Source organism: Vombatus ursinus, unplaced genomic scaffold, assembly GCF_900497805.2.
Source record: "Vombatus ursinus unplaced genomic scaffold, bare-nosed wombat genome assembly UNPS02014768.1, whole genome shotgun sequence".
Lineage (NCBI taxonomy): Eukaryota > Metazoa > Chordata > Mammalia > Diprotodontia > Vombatidae > Vombatus > Vombatus ursinus.
This window is the reverse complement of record NW_020954546.1, coordinates 8,533,983-8,553,875: the sequence shown is the minus strand read 5'-3', so window position 1 is coordinate 8,553,875 and position 19,893 is coordinate 8,533,983. Positions and strand designations below refer to the sequence as shown.

Sequence of the window (19,893 nt, the reverse complement as noted above, 5' to 3'; positions counted from 1 at the left end):
CAACCAGGTCTAAATTCCCCCAAAGAGAAGAGTAACCCTCCTTGACTTTGTACACGGTGAGGGCACAGTTAGGAGAACAAAAGTAAAAATGTGGGCTGTCCCTTGGTCCCCCTCCTTCTAAAGACTGACCCATTCTGACAAAGTCTGTCACTCTTTCAACCCATCCCATCAGCCTCGCCCTCAAAGAGGGCATTGACTCGAGAAGGAGTAAGATAACTGATCAAAACTTGGAAGGCTGAGTGTTTTCTTTCTTCCTCCCCCCAGCTCCCTCCAATAAAAAGGCTATCCCTTCCCTTTAAGGACTAGACTGTGACACACATATTGCAGGCATATGTTTTCTGGGCAGAAGGCTGCATGACAATAAACCGGTGCTGAAAACCACATTAAAATGGGGGCTGGGAGGGTAGGGGAATCGCTTTGCTAAATATTTTATTTTATTCTTTTGACTTGGAAAGGAGTGTGTTCTGGCTGCTAATCAAAGGCCTGGTGTGTTTCTCTGCAGCAGAATTATAAATGTTTCCAGGCCAGGTCTCTGCCTCTCACAGTCCTCTTTGGACAGTGGCTTGGAGGAATCAGGGAATGGCCCTGAGTGATTCCCTTAGCCATTAGAGAAATTGCTCTGTGCATCCCTCTGAGGCATCATTTCAATCATGCTAGACTGATTGTGAAGGCTTTGTGGTTTTGTAGCACGTCGATTGTGGAGCCCTGGGGAGGAAAGTAGCACAATTAAAGAAGTTTAACGAATAAGGATTCTTTAATAAACCACTCGGTGCCTCCCAAGAAAGCTCCTTTATTGAGATATGTTGGAATGCCGTGTTCCTGCCCAAGCTGATGGATTTAGGTTATTTGTATGTTCATCTGGACCCAATTCCTTTAGAGGAACAGTCGACTAGCGGTTGAGGCAGCCTTTAGACAAGCATGGTTGCTTTAAGTTGGCCAGACCTTCCGCCAAAGGTGGAAGGTGGGAGGAGAAGGCTCTGAGCAGATAGGGATTTACAGGATTAAGGAGAGAGCTGGTTGTGCCTCCTTGGTCCTTCCTAGGATATTTGGCATTCCTTTACTGGCCTGAAGCCTTGAACTGGGTCAGCCATGGGCATAAGGCAGAGCCCTTGCTTATCCGCAGATGGATGATGGCCTGTGTGCTGGAACCCTTCCACTTCCACTTGCTCCCTGACGATTCAAGTACTTGCAGAAAAGGATGCCATTTTCCCTCCACCAAGGCCCCTCAGAGGAGGAAGGGGTTTAAGTGTCTTATAATTCATGCTAAAATGGAAAGTGGAGGTTGATGTGGCTTCCCTTTGCATGTTCTTTGGGCTGGCTCTGGCCTTGAGGATTTTTTCACTCTGTTTCCTTTAATGGTCCTTAGTACTTAGCAGCTGGACTTACTCCTCCTAGGGTGGAATTCATCTGTCATGGACTCACAGAAGCTGTGCTTGATTGTTAACCAGGGTCGCCACTGTCACAGTATCACCACGAACCCATTGAAAAAGAATTGTCTTCTTGAAGTTGCTGGAACTTCAATGACTAAGTCAAATAAAATCGGTAAGAGTAGACGTCCACTCTTTGAACTTGGTGCCGAATGGGGCTTGAGGAATCATGTAGCAACCAAACCACTGCAGATTTCTGTTATCTAACCTCAACTAGGCCCTGCCCTCACTGCAGCAATACAATCTTTTTATTCCTCCCTAATAGATTCCTTCTCCCATTTCTCACTGAAGCTGTTCTAAACCTTCTCTTCTTCAATCTCCCCATGGTCCATCTCACAATCGAAGACCTGAACTCTTTCTTTACTGAGAAAATTGAGCTCGTCAGTGATGAATTCCCACTTCTCTTCACTTCAGAACCCCTTGACATCATCCTCTATCTCCTTTTTTACTTTCTACCAGTCTTTATAATGAGGTGGCCCTTCTTCCTGTCAAGGCTAGCCACTCTACATGTGCCCTTGATCTCATTCCCTCCCATCTTCTCCAGCAGATTGCCCCCTCAATTGTCCCTTCTCTCTTAATCTTCAGTCTCACCCCATCTACTGTTTCCTTCCTTTTCGCCTTCAAAATGCTTATCTCCTCATCCTTAAAAATGATATATGAGATCCTACTGTCCCCACATGCTTCTGTCCTATGTCTTTCCTCTCACCTACTTCACTAGGTAGCTAATTGACACACTGGATAGAGCACTGGGTCTGAGATCAGGGTGACCTTGGGTTCATATCTAACCTCAGGCACTTCTTAACAGTGTGACCATGGGCAAGTCACTTAACCTGTCTCCCTCAAATTCCTCAACTGCAAAATGTGGCTAATAATAGCATCTACCTCACAGGGTTGTTGTGAGGATAAAATGAGATAATAATTGTAAAGTGCTTAGCACAGTGCGTGGCAAACAGTAAGCATTTAATATATACTTGCTCCCTTCCTCCTTTTCTTGGCCAAACTCCTAGAAAAAAAAAACAGTCTATACTCATCACCTTTACTTGCTCACCTCTCACTTCTCATGTTTTCACAACCTGGCTTCCAGCCTCGTTATTCCTCTGAAACTTCTCTCTCCAAAGTGACCGACAATCCATTCCCCAATTGATACATGGTCAAAGGATATGAACGGGTAGTTTTCAGAAGAAGAAATCAAAGGTATCGATAGTAATAGGAAAAAATGCCCTAAATCACTATTGATTAGAAAAATGCAAATTAAAACAACTCTGAGGTACCACCTCACACCTATTGACTGACTAATATGACAGAAAAGGAAAATGGTGAATGTTGGAGAGGATGTGGGAAAAATGGGACACTAATGCACTGTTGGTGGAGTTATGAACTGATCCAACCATTCTGGAGAACAGTTTGAAACTATGCCCAAAGGGCAACTAAACTGTGCATATCCTTTGATCCAGCAATACCACTACTAGGTCTCTATCCAAAGAGATAGAAAAAAAAGGGAAGAAAGAGTTAGTTGTACAAAAATATTTATAGTAGCTCTTTTTGTGGTGCAAAGAAATAGAAACTGAGGGGATGCCCTTCACTTGGAGAATGGCTCAACAAGTTGTGGTATATGAATGTAATGGAATACTATTGTGCTATAAGAAATTATGAGCAGGCAGATTCAGAAAAACTGGAAAGACTTATATGAACTGATGCAAAGTGAAATGAGCAGAACCAAGAGAACATTGTACTTAGTAACAGCAATAGTGTATGATGATCAACTATGAATGACTTAGCTATTCTCAGCAATACAGTGATCTAAGACAATTTAAAAGGTCTCATGATGAAAAACGTTATCCACCTGCAAAGAAAGAACTATTGGTGTCTGAAGGCAGATCGAAGCATATTATTCTCACTTTATTTTTTTTTATGTTGTTTTTCTGGTGGTCTGTTTCTTCTTTCACAACATGACTAATATGGATAGATGTTTTACCTGAATCCACATATATAACCTATATCAAATTATTTACCATCTTAGGGAGGAAAGGAAAGAGAGGGAAGAAAAGAGAATATTTGGAGCTCAGAAAAATTTTTAAATGAATGTTAAGGGACAGCCAGGTGGCGCAGTGGATAGAGCATAGGCTCTGGAGTCAGGAGGACCTGAGTTCAAATCTAGCCTCAGACACTTACTACCTGTGTGACCCTGGGCAAGTCACTTAACCCTGATTACCGCCCTCCCCCCAATAAAAACAACAAAAAAAAAAGAATGTTAAAATTGTCTTTACATGTAATTAGGAAAAATAAAATACTATATTAAAAATTTTTTAAATTAAAAAATGCCAAATCTTTTCTTGGCGCTTAACATTCTTGACCTGTCTGCTACATTTGACACTTTCAGCTACCCTCTTCCTTGGATACTTTCTCTCCTAAGGATTTCATGATACTGCTCTCTCTTGATTCTCTTCCTACTTGCCTGACCACTTCTTCTCAGTCTCCTTTGCTGGTCCATCATCCATAGTATTACCTACCCTCAACCTTTGTAATGGGTCCTTTTCCTGCTCTCTTTTTGTGACCATGAGTTTAAATTACTGTCTCTGTTAGATGATGGTTGGCAACTAAGTGGTGCAGTGGGTAGAGTGCTGGCTTGAAGTCAGGAAGATCTGAGTTCAAATCTAGCCTCAGACACTTACTAGCTGTGTGACTCTGAGCAAGTCATCTACTATTTGCCTCAGTCCTTCATCTGTAAAATGGAGGCACACTGGAAAGCAAACAACAAAGCACTTCAATAAAATTTGCCAAGAAAACCCAATGGACAAAAATCCATATGGGGGTTAAGCAGAGCTGGACACGACTAAATGGCTGAACGACTATCAGATGGTTCAGATTTACATTTCCAGCCCCAGACTCTCTCCAAAGCTTGAGTCCCACTTCCCCAACCGTGTGTTAGGCACTTCACTCCAGATGTCACGTAGACATCTCAGACTTCAAGCAAAGCTCATGACCTTTCCTCCCCAACCTTCCCCTCTTCCAGACTTGGCCATTTCTGTCGGGGTCACCGCCCTCTTTCTAGCTTCCCAGGCTCACAACCGTGGAATCATCCTTGATATCTCATTCCCCCTCGCCATCTCTAATCTGTGCCACAAAATCCAGCCAAGTCTTGGCATTTCTGCCTTGACGACGTCTCTCCTGTACATCCCTTTCTCTCTAATTCCCTAGCTACCAGCCCGAACCAGGCCCTCCTCACCTCTCTCCTGGATTACTGAAATGGCCTCAGATTCAGCCTCCTTGGCCTCAAGGCTCTCCCCTCCCCAATCCATCCTTCACTCAGCACGGGTCTGACTCTGCCACTCCCATGTTAGTCCCTGTAGGATCAAATACAGCTCCTCTATTTGCCCTTTAAGACCCTCCACAACCTGGCTCCAGAGGCCTTTTCAGGCCCTATTATACATCACTCCCCTTCACATTTTGATATAGCCAAACCAGCCTTCTTGCTGTTCCTCAGACAAGACCTGCTGTCTCCTATCTCTGTGCCTTTGACTGCACTCCCTTCTGTAAGGAGGATCCCCAGTTTTCTACAAAGCCTGGCTCAACCTCCCCTTCGCTTTTTGGGGGCGTGTGTGGGTGGGTGGGTGTGTGTGTGACACACACATATTAATTGTATGCAAGAGGCAGAGAGCTGTCCTTAAAGCCAACAAGAGCTAGTTTGACCTCTCACACACACTGACTGTGTGATTTTGAGAAAGAGTCACTTCACCCTCCAAGACTACCAGTCACAGAGAATGTGCTGCCCTGCATTGGTTGAAGGTATTTCCTCCCCTGGGGGTTCCCTTTGCCAATGAGATCACAATGACATTCCCCATACCTGCCCTCCCTGTGCCAATATTCTCTCCCCCTGGAGAATATAACTTCTTCTAGGGCAGAAATAGTTTTCTTTCTGCCTTTGTCTCCCCGGCATCTAACAAGGAGTCGGGCACTTAGGAAACACTTAGAAATATTTGTCCAATTGAATGAGAGTTCATTCTGGGGAAGGCTCAGTAAAGGGAATTGTCTTTACTATACTTCTCTGATTTCCTTTACTGTCACACATGTCTTTTTACTTTTGGTGTACTGAAAATATAAATGACAAAAGATAGCTTTTTTTTTTTAACCTCAAAGCTCATAGTCTTCAGTATACCATTTCAGACAAGGAATTGGGTTTTCCACCATGTCTCATTCCCTTCCCCACCACCTACCCTGGCCCCGTCATTTTTACCCAGATCCTTCAATTTGTCCTATTCATTTATTTATTTGATAATCCAGAAATAAAGTAGCCAGAATATGGCAATTAGGCCAGGCATGTCAACTTGTCTGCCTCTAGTCTAGATGAATTTAAATGCAGCAACCAATGTTATCCTTAAGAATTCATGAAACTGCAGTTTTCCTCCAGGTCTGTGGATTGCTTGGTCTGTTGCATAGTATCCAAATACTTCCGCTTGGTGTTTTAGAGCTTCTGTTGCTCTTTATTTGTTACTGACAGGAGAGTCAGCTTAATTGGCGTATGGCCTGCTTCCGCTAAGAGGGCCACGTTGACCGAGAGCCCAGTATATTACCTCGCCGTGATCCTGGCCGTGTATTTATTACCTGCCCTAATTCCCCATGTCATTCTTATTCAGCTGAAGTTTGACCATTACGTATGCGAATGTGCATGCACTAGAAACCCACCCAGCTTCTCCAGATGCTGCCCAGCTGGTTCTTTTTGGTGGTTTTCCCTGGAGTCAGAGGGTACCAGGGAGCTTGTTAAGAGTTGCTTTACCCTCCCCTTCTTCAGCTGGAAGGTTTCCAGAGGAGGCCACTCATAGTTGTGTGAGACAATGCCAGAGATGTCATGGAGGGAGAGCTTACTCTGCTTGGCCTGAACGCCAGAGCCTGGAGACAGTGAAAAGAGCAGATCACGGAAGAGTGGGACATGGCGACTGAGCGAGTAAATGGCAGGGCTGCTGCTGACAAAGGTCTTTGAATAGAGGCTGGATCATGGATCCCCCTTTATCAGTTAGATTGTGGAGAAGTTTTCTGTTCTAGGGGGAGCCAGGCCTAGACAGCTTTGAGGGGCTCTTCACAACTCCTGGGCTTCTATGATCCCAGTATGGGCCTCCCACACAACGCAATGCGCTCCCTGAGGTCAGAGACTGTTTCACTGATGGATTTGTGTCCCCAGCACCTCCACAGTGTCTCTGTAATTGAATGTTGGTGGGTGCCCCATCCCTCACCCCACTCACAGTGCCTTTCCGCAGTACTCTGTCCTTGTTTCAGCCCTCACACACCCTTTGACATTGTATTATTCAGGTCTGTAGATGTCATTCCTTTCCACCACAACTCCACCAAAGCAGGGACTCTAACTTAGCTGTTTTGTTATCAAGGTTATCCAGACTCTCTGACCTGCTGTGTGTGATGGCCTTTTCTCTGCTTTTTATCCTACTCACCTCTTCTTTAGCCTTTGTTATTATCATCCCCCTCCTCCTCCTAGATGCCCTCTCCTTGCCTAGCTTTCCTGGCACTGCTTCAACCTGGTCCTCTTCCTACCTCTCTGACCTCTCCTCTCAATCTCCTCAGCCTTTAGCATGGGTATCGCTTGTTTCTGGGCCTTCTTTTTCCCTTTTAAAAATATTCTTTTTCTGGGTGATTTCATCTGCTTCTATGGCTTCATATATCAATTTTACCCATGTTTACATGTCCCAGGTGAATGCAAACCCTGCATCATCAGCTGCCTGAGCAGCTCTGCCTTGGTGCCTGTGCACCTCACCACTTCCCTTTTTTGTCAGTTTTACCACCAGTCCTCGGTTCTTTCCCAGGCATCATGCCTGCTCTAGCTACACTCTCTTCCCTTCCCACTCAATGCATCTCTATACAGTCTTCTACATTGTAATCTGCTGCTCTTTTGTCTTATCATCTTTCATGCCTTGCCAGACCCCAACCCTGGATTACTTCCACAGTCTACCTCCTAAGCTCCTACTCATATGTTAAATGGAGCTGGAGAGAATCACATTACCATGTTCATTGGGTCCACTACACATCTATGTTATCCAGTTATCCAGGCAACATTTTATACCTTTCCAACCGGTTTGCTTTCCCACTCTCCACAATGGCTGTCTCAAACCTTCTCTCCTCATCTCCTTTCCCCATCCTCTCAACAGAGGACCTCACCTAATACTTTATGGAGAACATTCAGCCATTCTGCCAAGAATTCCCCCTTCTTTTTTTTTAATTTTTTAAAAAATTTATTTAGTATTTTATTTTCCCCCAGTTACATGTGAAAGGAATTTTTAACATTCGTTTCTAAAACTTTGAGTTCCAAATTCTCTCTCTTCCTGCCTCCCCATCCTCCCTTATTGAGAAGGGCAAGCAATTCGATGTAGGTTATACGTGTGTAGTCATGCAAAACACATTTCCATATTAGTCACAAGAACTCCCCCTTCTCATCTTCTTCTTACCTCCTCCCTCCCCTCACCAGCTCAGACTTTATCCCCTACTGTTCCCTCTTTTTATCAGAACCCTGATCATGAGGTAGCTCTTCTCATCACTAAGGCCAATAACTCTACTTGTAGACTTGATCCCATTCCTTCCTGTCTTCTCTACCAGATCGTTCCTTCACTGTCATTGCTCCCCTTCTAATTTCCACTTTCTCTCTATCGCCTGGTTCCTTTCATGACTGCAAAGATGACCAAGTTTTCCTACTCTTAACCATGTCCACTAGCTATTACCTTATTTCTCTCTTCCCTTTCTTAGCCAAACTTCTTGAGACTGTCATCTACACTTAGGGCCTCCCGTTCTCCTCTTTCTCTCTTCTTAACCTTCTGCAGTCTGTTTCCCAACTTCATCACCCAAAAGAAATCGTTCTTTCCAAATACCATGGCCTCTTCACAGTCTGCATTTTTCCTGACCCCTCTGTGAGGGTTACTGCTGACAGTCCACCTTCTCATCTTGGAAACTTTGTTGATTGGGTTTTCACGATCTTTCTCCCTTTTCATTCTTTTACTCGTTCGACCACTCTTTGGCCTCCTGTGCTGGGTCATCATTCACGTCATTCTCACTAAGTGTAAGTATAAGAGAGGGCTCTGTCTTGTGACCTTTCCTCTACTTTTTCTCACTTGGTAACCTCATCAGCCCCCGTCTATGTAGATTCATCTATGTCGATGAATTGGGTATTTACCTAGCTAGCCTGAGTCTTTCTTCCCCATCATCAGCTGCCTAGTAGACACTCCAAACTGGATGTCATATAAACATCTCAAATGAAATATGTTTCAATTAGAATTGTCATTTATAATGCATATGGAAGGCAAAGCTTGGGCAAGAACTTGAGAAAGTGAAGGGTGAGGTGTAGATTGGGATGAGGGACTAGGGAGTGATAGCAGAGGAAGGGAGCCTGGTTTTTGTTTAGACGACGATTGTCCTGTCACTAAGATCAGGGCAGCAAGAAGTAGTGGTTTTTCTAGTCTAGGATTGGAATGTATGCCTTGTGATTTGGACTCCCCCCACCCAAGAGTCTTGTGAATGGCAGAGGATGGCATCCGTCACCTTCAGAAACTCCAAGGTAGAGGGGAGATTAGGCCTTATGGCAAGAAATATGGTACCCGGAGCTGTTGTCCTGATGTCGAACGTTCTGCTATCAGAGGATCTGGTTCTGGGCTTGGTCCTGGAAGTGAAAGGTGGGATTTGTGAGCCTCAGGTGCTGGCTTAGGTCTAGTCCCGCCATGGAAGCTGTTTCCTGTCTGATCCCTGCACCGCAGGGGTGGGAGCTGCAGCATTGTTGCAGTGAGGCTTAGTCAGGGCAGAGAAGCAGTCAACTCCAGGGTAGTGGTGTGGGGCTGGAGGTTCAGGAAGAGGCCAGGGAAACTGCTCATTATCTACAAAGATATTCCAGCTCCCCTGATGACGGCTCATTTGCGGCACACCTCATAATCACTCTTCTAGTCTCCTTGGCATAGTATCAGTATCTGCTCTTTTAGAGTTTGGAAACTTAATATTCTTTACTTTTTTCTTAAAGTTGCCAGACTGAATGCATGTGATCAATGGTAGGAAACCTGGCTATAAACACCTGCTCATGCCTCATAAAACTCCTAATAAGGCCTTATCATTTTGGAAGAGGCTAAGCATAAAGAGTATCTGGATTTCTGAAATCTTTCCAGGATCAGAGGGGAAAAGGAGCTGAAAAAAATCTGCTGGTCACAAGGAGGTCACAGCTTTGGGCCTGCCTTTTACTGTCCAAGTGGATCAGGTTTGCAGAATCACCTTTGGGTTTATTTTTTCCCAAGAGCAAGACTGCTCCCAGAGCCTCCTGTGCCTGAGAGGTCTGGCCACTGGTAACTTGTCAATCTTGTTACAAGTATCTTATGCCAAACACATTATTTTGTTGTTGTCATTTCAGCCATGCCCGACTCTTGATGACCCTGTTTGGGGATTTCTTGGCAGAGATACTGGAGTGGTTTGTCATTTCCTTCTCTGGAATCTTTTTCTTCCCCCTCGAACCCTCTACTTTTCTAACTTGCCTATTACTGTGGAGGGAGATACCACCCTCCCAGTTACCCAGCGCAAGCCTAGGTGTCACCCTCACTCTGCACCCTCTCATGCTCTCCCCCATGTCCAGTCAGTTGCCACATTCTGCTCCTTCTGCCTTCATAACATCTCTGGTCTATGCCTCCTTCTCTCATCTCGTGGAGCCACCACAACCCTCTCATCACCTCCAACTCAACCTGTGTATGTCCTGTTGGGGCAGGCATGTTCCTTAAGCGCAGAAATTGCCTTTTGCCTTTGTTTGTAACTCTAGGGCTTAGTCCAATACCCGGCATACTGTAGGCACTTAATAAATGCTTATTGACTGACTGATTTAGGCATTGAATGTTTAGAATAGGTTCCATGTGTTTCAGAAGAGAAATGCCCATCTGTACAGAATGTACAAGACGCTTTTCAAACAACTTGTAATTGGTAGCCATCCTTTGGTTAAGTCATTTGATGACAACATTACACACGTGTGTATGTGAACATGCCCATGTATTATTACTTCAATTCCCAGAGGTTCTAGGTGAACTTTTAGAATCAGAGTCCTGTCTCTTAGTTATATGCACAAAATCTTTCCTCTTCCTTTTCATCATTTATTTAAAAAATGACACATTTCCTTACATTTCAGATGTTTTGGTTACTTTTTATAGTCTTCTCACTCCACCCCCTCACACCTGTCTGGGAATCCAGCATTAGGAGTTTATGAGTCGTGTCCCACCTCAGCCACACTATGACCTTTGGACACGTTCTTTTGCCAGATTCTCTGGGCCGCAGTTTTCTTGTCTGTAAAATCAGGTGGTTTGCCTAGAGATGATCTCTAAGCTTTTCTATAATTCTGTAATACTAAAGCTGTTTTTCCTACTCTCCCTAAAATTACAACCATGACCTGTTGCTTATTTAGTCAAATTGTAATAATACTCATTTGAGAAGGCAGGTTTTAAATATATGACAAGTCATAGTGTGTCTACTTCAAGAAAAATAGTAACGTGACTTTTTTTTTAATTTGGAAAATTTATTTAAATTAGTCTGAACTATTTGAGAGTACATTAAATAAAACACTGACTAGGGTTTGATTGTCGAAGTACTTCATAGTCCACTGTCCTAGTTCTTAACAGCAGTCTTTGAACTGAGAGCACATTTCACAAAAGAGTCAACATGCCAGTCACATATAAAGCAAGAGGTAAATTTTTATGGCTTCTTTTGTGTGTGTATATGTGTGTTAAGACTTTTTTTTTAAATAATTGATGCTCAAGCATCCGCCGAGAGCCTTCCGGTGCTTTTGATGTACTATCTGTATCTTTCTAACATATTTAAAAACTCACAAGGTAGTGTGAATTTATATCACAAATTAAAAATAGCAATAACAACATTAACACTAGAGGGGGAAGAAATTGTGCCTTTTGTTTTCTCATTTTCAGGCCAGTTTTCTGTCCATTCTCCCCGTGGACATCCATATCACCTACATCCAACAGTAGCAGGAACAGAGACAATCATGATGTCCCAATCCCCCAAGACATACAGTGTGTCAGGTATGAACTTCATCGTAAGTGGGGAAAAGAAGATAAGTGCGAGACCTTCTAGAAGGACTGTAGCAGGTTGGTTATAGAGGGGGAAGGAATAGTGGGCACCGGCAGGTTGGCCTCAATCCCAGAACCTGAGTTCTTTCTTATCCTCCTCCTGGGAGGCAAGTACTGTCCATGAAGATGGACCTATGCTCAGGCCACTTTGGCAAGGCATGTGCCCTGGCCCCTTACTAGAAGACGTGTATCACCAGAAGGATCATGGGAAGTGCTCCAGTCCCGCCCCAGCTACAGTATCATCAGGGTGTGGTGGGGGAGGGACTTAATTATATATTAGTCCCTTCATAAGGTGGGGACCAGGGAGAAAAGCCCCCTTGAATTGGAAGCCAACAAATGAAAAACAGGGTGGGCCACAGTCCCTTTGGCTAGAAACCTTCTTTGCTCAGCTTTAAAACCAGCAGAAGGACTTTGGCTCAACACTGTGTTTGCTCCGCACTCTTCTTTGAGAAGATTTGCTCCTCTGTCACCTTATGGCGATGGAGACAAGAGGAGAAGGCTCCTCGAGTTATTTTAAGAGTTTGTGCTTTCATAATGTCCGCTTCTGCATCCTTGCTGAGAGGGAAGGACTTGGAAATATTTATTGAGATTATCTCTTGCCTTTCAAATTTGATAGATTACACTAAGGTATTCTCTGATCCTCATTCTGATGAAGGCCATTATCTACCCATCCCCAACTAACTCATTTTACTTGGTTGCGTTAGGCTTTCTGCCAAATCCACTCAGCATCTGGGGGCTTGTCCAACCCCCATATGTTTCCTGCAGGTTAGGTGGGGGTCAGTTTCTGAAGCTATATCATAGAACATAGCTTTGTTATGGCTTTCAGACTATACCAGGCCTTATTTCTGCTATTATATGTGAGTGTATTATTAAGTATGAACAATAGAAGGGACCTCTGTAAATAATTTAATATATGACTGTTAAATCCAGGTATAGGTAGTACCCACCCCACCCCACTCCCTTTTCCAGCAATGTTTCCCTAACTAGGTTACAGACTTTTTGAGAACAAGAGATAGTGTCTCATTCAGCTTTATAAACCTAGCCTTCATCTCCACCACCAGCAGCAGCACCACAATGCATAACAGAATTCTTTGCACATAGTAGGTATTCAATAAATATTCGTTGCCCCTTATTGCCTAGGTGTGACCTTATACAAGGTCACAAAGGACTTTACTTTCTGGACCACAGCTGGGAAATACGGGAGTGAGACTAGATGATTCCTAAGTTTCTAACCTTAAATTCAACAATACTTTGAATGAACGAATGAATAAATGAATAAGTAAATGACTGAGTAAATGGAATATACAGATATCTGTCTGAAATTAATTGGATCTAATCCTGCTTAGAAGTAGGTAAATCAATGAAATGAACATATGAGTCGCTTTCTAACTATTTATTATTTATTCCCTATCCATAATGGTCTTCTTTATGGTCTGAACATAAGCTCTTTTTTGGACAGCCCCATTGGGTTTTTTTAAATTATGAAGTAAAAAGTACGAATGTTTACAGAAAGCGTCCTGGATCATGGCAGCCAACGTGACATCTGTTCTGAAGCCACCCACTAGCTCATTGTGGGACATTGAGCAAGTCACATCTCCCACTGGGCCTAAATTTCCTCATGTGTAAAATGTATAAATGAACTATATAACCTCTCAGATCCCTTCCAGCTCCAGTATTCTGTGAATACTGTACTTTATCAGTGCTTAGCACAGTGTCTGGCACATAGTAGGTGCTTAATAAATGCCAACTGATTTGACTTGACCATATCATTAATATCTAGCAAATTATATAGATCTGAATCTTTTGTTTTGTTTGTGCTCTTCTAAAAAATAAAGGAGAAAATAAACTTCTGTAGCAATAATTGCTTCTCTCTTTCCCCAAACTGTCCTAGTTGGTAATGAGTCCAGCAGCATTGCCATTGAGATAATAAATTATGTGATTCCTGGCTTACAGAAGTATAGCCAGATACCCCATGGATTTCTCTTTATTTCGTCCCCCCAAAACCATCTCCATTGTTGGGGGACAGGATTGGATGTGAAGCCTACCAGGAAAGGGGTAGGCAATTTTCTGTCCTCCCTCCATGACAAGGGATCAGTTTTGTTGGTAAGAGGCAGAGAAGGAAGGCCTGTGGGCCTGTCATCATTGCAGGATGGCCAAAGGCAAAACTTAGAAGTCTACAGTAGGTCAAAACAGGTGTGGGGATGGGGAGAAGAGAGAGAGAGACAGAGGCAGAGAGAAAGAGGGTGGGAGAGAGAGATCAAGACATAGAGAAAGAGAGAGCAGGTAGGGGCAGGGGAGAGAAAAAGGAAGGGAGAGGAAGAGTGACAGAGGCACAGAAGGGGGGAGAGAGAATGAGATTTGTCTATTAATCAACAAGCATTTTTAAAGTGCCTACTATGTGCCAGGCACTGTGGTGGACACTGGGGATAGATACAGAGATAATAGGGAAATAGTCCCTGTCCTCAGAGAGCTCACACCCATCTGGAAGGATGCAGCATATTCACAGGTAGGTAAATATAAAAAATAAATACATATATGTATATAAATAAAATACATAGTGTTGAGGGGGCTTGACTTTTTTATTTTTTTGTTTGTTTGGGGAAGGAAGTACAACAAGGAGGGGAATAAGGAAAGGCATCTTGGAGGAAGTGAGGGTTGAGCTTAACCTTGAAGGGAGTCTGAGGTTCCAGGAGGCAGAACTGCAGAGGGGAGAGAGCATTCCAGGAACAGAGCACAGCCTATGCAAAGACACTGAGGTGGGAGATGCAAGGTCATGTAGGAAAAACAACAAGGAGGTCAATCTGGCTTGACCATAACATGTCCCAGTGGGCATAATGTGTAGACAGCCTCATAGGTAAGGATGCAGCCAGATTGTGACGTGCTTTGAATCTTGTGTTTTACGCTGGAGGCAGAAGGAACCCACTGCCTCTTCCTGAGCAGAGGTTTGGCACAGTCCCACCTGTGCTTTAGGATCAGTCTGGCTGCTGCGTAAGGGTGAAGTGGAGAGGAGAGAGACTGGAGCCCGGAAGGCTGAAGTGACCTGCCCCCAGTGACCCAGGCAGGAAGTGGCAGGGGCAGGACTTGGAGCTAGGGCTCCAGGGAGTTTGTAGTGGAAGAGGAGTGGAGCTCACTGGAGCTTATTTGGACCCTGAGGGCAAAACTTGGAACGTGGTGGAAGTGATAGCGGTGCAGAGTTTTGCTTGATATAAATCAGTTAGAGCTGTCCAAAACCAAGATGGCGTCCCTGGGAAGTTGATGGAGGGAGTGAGAAGGGAGAACCTCTAAAGTGAAATCTAGGTTGTTATCTACAGAGCAGGCGTCCCATGGAGCTCAATGGAGGGGTTAAGTGGCTTTAGAGAAGGAGATTGGGCTTGGGAATTGGGCTGAGGGGAATGGGAATTAGGGAGCAGTCAGTGGAAGATACAGAACAGTGTTTGAACTTCAGCAAGCAGGCATTCAGAATCGCAAATGGTGTGAGTATGATGGGGGTGGGAGTATGTCAATCACTGATGAGTGGGTCCAAGTAGGTCACCATTGTCCAAACCTGGAAAGTGCCGGGCAGGGACAAGTTAGGCCGTGAGGAAATGGAAGTGGCTGCAGATGGTGCTTGCCTGGAGTGTGATGGGAGGGCCCAAGCGAGGCAAGCCTTCATGACTCTTAGAATTGATGCTTCAGTGGCTTCAAAGTGATTGAAGGTTGGAGGCCAAGAAATGGTAGCACCGGGTAGTGAGAAAGTAAGGAGTAACTTGTTTCTGTGGATAGCCACCCTTGGCATGGTGTAGTTCACAGAGAAAGCTGTCTACAATTGATCAGTCAACTAGCATTCATTGAGTTCCTGCTGTGTGCCAGGAACTGGGCTTAAGGCCGAGGATACGGAGAGAGCAGAAAAGTCCCTGCTTTCAAGGAGCTCACCGTCTGGTGGAGAGAGCCGGCTCCTGTAATCTCAGCTGTGGAACGTGAGGCCTTTTCGTTTGTCAGTGATCTCCAAAGGCTTCCGAGGTGTCAGCAGGGCATTACACTTGGAAATGCCAGGGAGTTGTCAGACTCCTTAGCAATTCATCTGCTTTTTGGGTAGCTGCTTTATTGTCACTGGTTAAGCCTTCATTTAGGTCCCGTCTCTTTAATGGCAGGACGAGTCATAGTCACAGGTTTCTGGTGAACTTGACCATGATCCTGAGGTCAGGTGACTGTAGATTTTCTCTGTAAAACAAACCTATTTTGGAATTATTCTTTTGGTCTTGCGGCCTGAGATGTGGGGTTTCCTTACATGCCCCTTATGGACACAGGGCAGTTCCTGGATGAGGCTGTAGTTTTGATTACAGTCACATGTGCTGGGACTTCCCCTCTCTTCTGCAAATCCATCCTCCTCTAGTGAAAGGGACAGCAGTGACCTTGTAACTGATTCCCACAATGGACTAAAACTCTATCGTTGACTGAGAATAATAGATGCCCCAGAGGGAGACTAAGATAAATTGCCAATTATGCTCGTTCTCAGTCAACACACAGTAAACGAGGAAGTCGGTGACCCGTGAAAAACAAGTGGAACTTGTTCTTCACAGTTTGTGGGTGCCTTTACTCCGGTCTCCCACCCTCCATCTGGGATCGCTTTTCTCTCATCTGTTCTGGCTTGGGATCAGTTGGCCTTATGCTTCCCAGAGTCTTCTGGCCTTGCCCCTCTAGCTCAGAATCCCAATTACACTGGTGGCCCCAGGCCACCACTTGGAAGATAAAGTGGCACTGAGATCATTGGTGTTAGCACCCATGTTTGATGAAGGATTCATGTATTTGAGGTTTGGCTGGGGTAATGAGGCAGCTCCGTGGTGCAGTGGTTAGAATGCTAGACTCCGAGGCCAAAAGATCTGAATTCGAATCTTGCCTCTGGCACTTACTACCCATGTGACTGAGCAAGCCACTTGACCTCACTTATCCTGAGTTTCTCAAACCAAAGGATGGGAATAATAATAGCTCCTACCTCAAGGTGCTACATGAATGCTAATTACTTATTTATTTGTTGATTTGTTTTATTTCTTCACTTAATTTAGCCATAATAAAGTTAGATTTCAACAGTTTTCTGTGGAATTAACAGGAAAGGCAAAATAAAAAGTTCCCTTCCAGCTTGAAAGTTCTCATTCCTCAAAAATAAGGTGTAGTTCCTGCTCTTTCCCTCCTCACATGGCCTTATATTTACTCATCCATGTATGTGTTATCTCCCCCAGTGGACGTAAGTGCCTTGAGGGCAGGGGTTGCTTCATCTTTGTCTTTCTACCCCCAGCACTGAGCCCATCACCCCGCACACACGGTAGATATTTAGTGAATGCTTGTTGAATTGAGTGTAACCGTGTTAGCCCCATAGGTAGAGAGCTGTTTTCCTCCTGTGTAAACCTGTCTAAGACTGCCTGAGGGAGGTGGGCCAGATGTGCCCCTGCTAAACTTCTCTTCCCACCCAGGCACTAGAAAAGGTGACGGGGATAGTCAGTCAAGTCATATTCACCCCATTTGGGAACAGTCCGAGTTTTAGGAAGCTCAGTGTTCTCTAAGACAGTACAAGGAACTTTTCCTCCTGCAAAGTATGTTTACTTCATTAGGTGTCACTGATAACCTCTGATGCTTTGATTCTGTGTTCGGGCTTCCTTCTCTGGAAATGTATTTGATGGAGGAAAGAAGCCATTTTCTCACGAGGGCATTCTATGCAGAAGGGATCAGGTCAGCAAATGGAGGGAGAAAGCAAAGCATGGAATGGGCTTAGAGAAGTGGGAGAGCCTGGTTGGTCTAAATAGAACATAGTGAGGCACCTGGGGGGGAAATACTGGTGGATGTTCCTGGAAGGAAAGGTTGGGGCCCGGAGGTGGAAGGCTTAGAATGTTACACCAAGATATTTGTGCTTTGTTTAATGAGCTGTGTGAAGCCAGTAAAGATTTTTGAGTAAGGGGGAAAGGGAGTGTAATAAGGTCTGAAGGATCCTTTAGGAAAATTCCTGACAATGTCAAGGACAGATGGCTGGGACACCAATGTGGAAGTATTCTAGCAAGGAAGCAATGAGGGGCCTAAACCGTGACAGTGATTCAGCCAATGTCCAAGAAACATTGGGTGAGTGAGTGAGTGAGGCTGCTTTTCTTCAAGGTCTCTAGAGACAGATATGCCATCTTCTCCTTGGCCCACAGCTTCAGGTCTCTAATAGTCCTGAATGCCAGGAGGATCACCTTCCTCCCTTTGCTCCAATTTGGGTTCACTTCCAGAAGCAGCAAGGCTTCTTTGCTACCCCTGCCATCTTTGAAAACGAGCCTGTGAACTGCTCCTGGAGGACCCATGGCCTCCCTGAGCAGCCAGCCCAGAGCTCTTCACATCATGTTATCTTTGCTAAGTGTTATTGACACTGGCCAGGGCTGAGGATTCCATCCAGAGTTCCAGGTCACTGGCATTCGTAGCCCTTTCCCAGTGTCCAGAATCTATCCCTGGAAAGGAGACTTTGTAGAGGTGAATAAATCACTATCTCCACATGGAGCCCCAACATTCCTCGGCCACTCAGCCTGACTGTACTTACTGCCCCCGAGACCTTGGCTTTGGGCTTGGAATCTTGTTAAAGGAATTCTTTCTCAGTGAAATACTGATCACCAAGGAGATACCAAATTTACAGCTTGTTTCAGATGGGAAGAGCCCTTTCTGTTATGGTTGGTGTCATCTTTCAGCATGAAACAAGTCACTCTCCAGGCTCTCCTGGACCATATAGACATTTATGATTTTCTTCTGGAAGAGGAAAAAGGGCTGAGTTATCTTCAAACAATAATTTAAGATTAACAACACGAAACCGGAGAGCCAGCCCAAGAAAAGTAGTTGAAATTACTGAACCTTTAAAGATAAAACATATGTAGAGTTCATCTCTCAAGTGTTCTCAGTCATCCAAACTGCTGCTGAAACGAGATCACTTCTTTCTTTTGTGATGAAATCCTGTGCGTTCCTGGAAAACTTGAAAGCCCTTCCCTTGAACAAATTGTAAGATGCCTTCCCTTAAGCTAGACACCTCTACACAAGTTTAGGTATCAGTCAGGAAATGAAGTACTTTAACCCAAAGGGCCTTTCCCCCTTTCCCTTCCACCTGGGTGTCATTTAATTGCTGGGGACATCCCAGAATCATTAAAATGTCTGATGCTTGTGTTGGGCTGGACAACACGTAGTGTTTGTGTGGCTTAGTGGGAAAAGCCCTGGCTCCTGAATCAGAGGAAGGGGTTATTTTGCTTGCTGGCCCTCCCTCTAATGCTCACTCACCTCCCTAGTGCTCAGCTCCTTCCACTCTAAAGTGAGAGGCTTGAACTCGGGGAACCCTGAGGTCCCTTCCAGCTGCGAATCTATGATCCTACAAGATGGAAAATCGCCTGTCTGGAGTTCAGTTCTTTGGAAGCTCCTCTGATCTAGAAGATTCATAGCCAAGGACTCTAAAGTCAGCCAAAAAGGTCCCTGAGCAGACAAAGTAGATTCCCCAAAGTCCACGTGAAAAATGGAGCACAGTCAGCTTGCTGGTAGGTAAGCCCATCGGGTCCCTGACTCAGGGGCATTTAAAAAAATATCTATCATGGCCCGGACAAAGATCAGCAAACATGGAGCATTTCCATATCATAGTATCTAGTGCTTCTGTAGAGCTTTGAGGTTTGCAAAGAGCTTTACAAATGGGATTGCATTTGATCTTTACAACCACCTTGGGAGGTAAGTGCTGTCACCCCCATTTTACAGATGAGGAAACTGAGACCGAAATTAAGTGACTTCTCCAGGGTCACACTGCTAGCAAGTGTCTGAGGCTGGATTTGAACTCGGTTCTCTTCACTGTACCACCCAGCTGCCTTTTTTTAGATGATTTATTCATTTAAATAATATTTATTGAGCATTTCATTTGTGTTCAGTAAATATCAGGAATTTTGAGGAATTTTAAGAAGAGTATAACCGAGTGCCTGCTTTAAGGAGCTGAGAGCTAAGAAATGTATGCAAATAACCAGAACACTAGGGACCACGTGGAAAGTACATGTGAGAACAAAGGCCTACGTTAGTTCTGAGGTTCTGAAAGGAACCAGCTGATCAGAGGGAGAGGTTGCAGGAGGAGAGGCTCCCTCCAATGGGTCAAGTCCAGAGTGAGCTTCCAAGGGAAAGTCTGAGAGCAGCCTGGAGAAGAATTTGTTCATTCACAAATCACTTGGCCCAGCTCAGGGCTTCATGATACAGTACAAAGATGGCAGGCCCGGGAACCAGCAGACCCGGTGATATGGCTTCAAATCCTACCTCTGACACAAGGTAGAGGATGGGGAGGGAAGAAAGAAGCAAATCCCCAAAAGAGGATTGTGAGCTCCTTGAGAGCAGTAACTGTCTTTTGCCTTTCTTTGTATCTCCAG

General features: G+C 44.6%; 1 protein-coding gene across 1 annotated transcript in view; it reads left to right on the top strand.

Annotated features, from left to right (window-relative positions):
- LOC114043222 (collagen alpha-1(XXVI) chain-like) overlaps positions 1 to 19,893 on the top strand; it is a 266,331-nt gene that overhangs the window by 153,671 nt on the left and 92,767 nt on the right. The window contains 1 exon segment of the mRNA XM_027862255.1: positions 11,360 to 11,470. Within this exon segment, the coding sequence (XP_027718056.1) occupies positions 11,360 to 11,470 (111 nt within the window).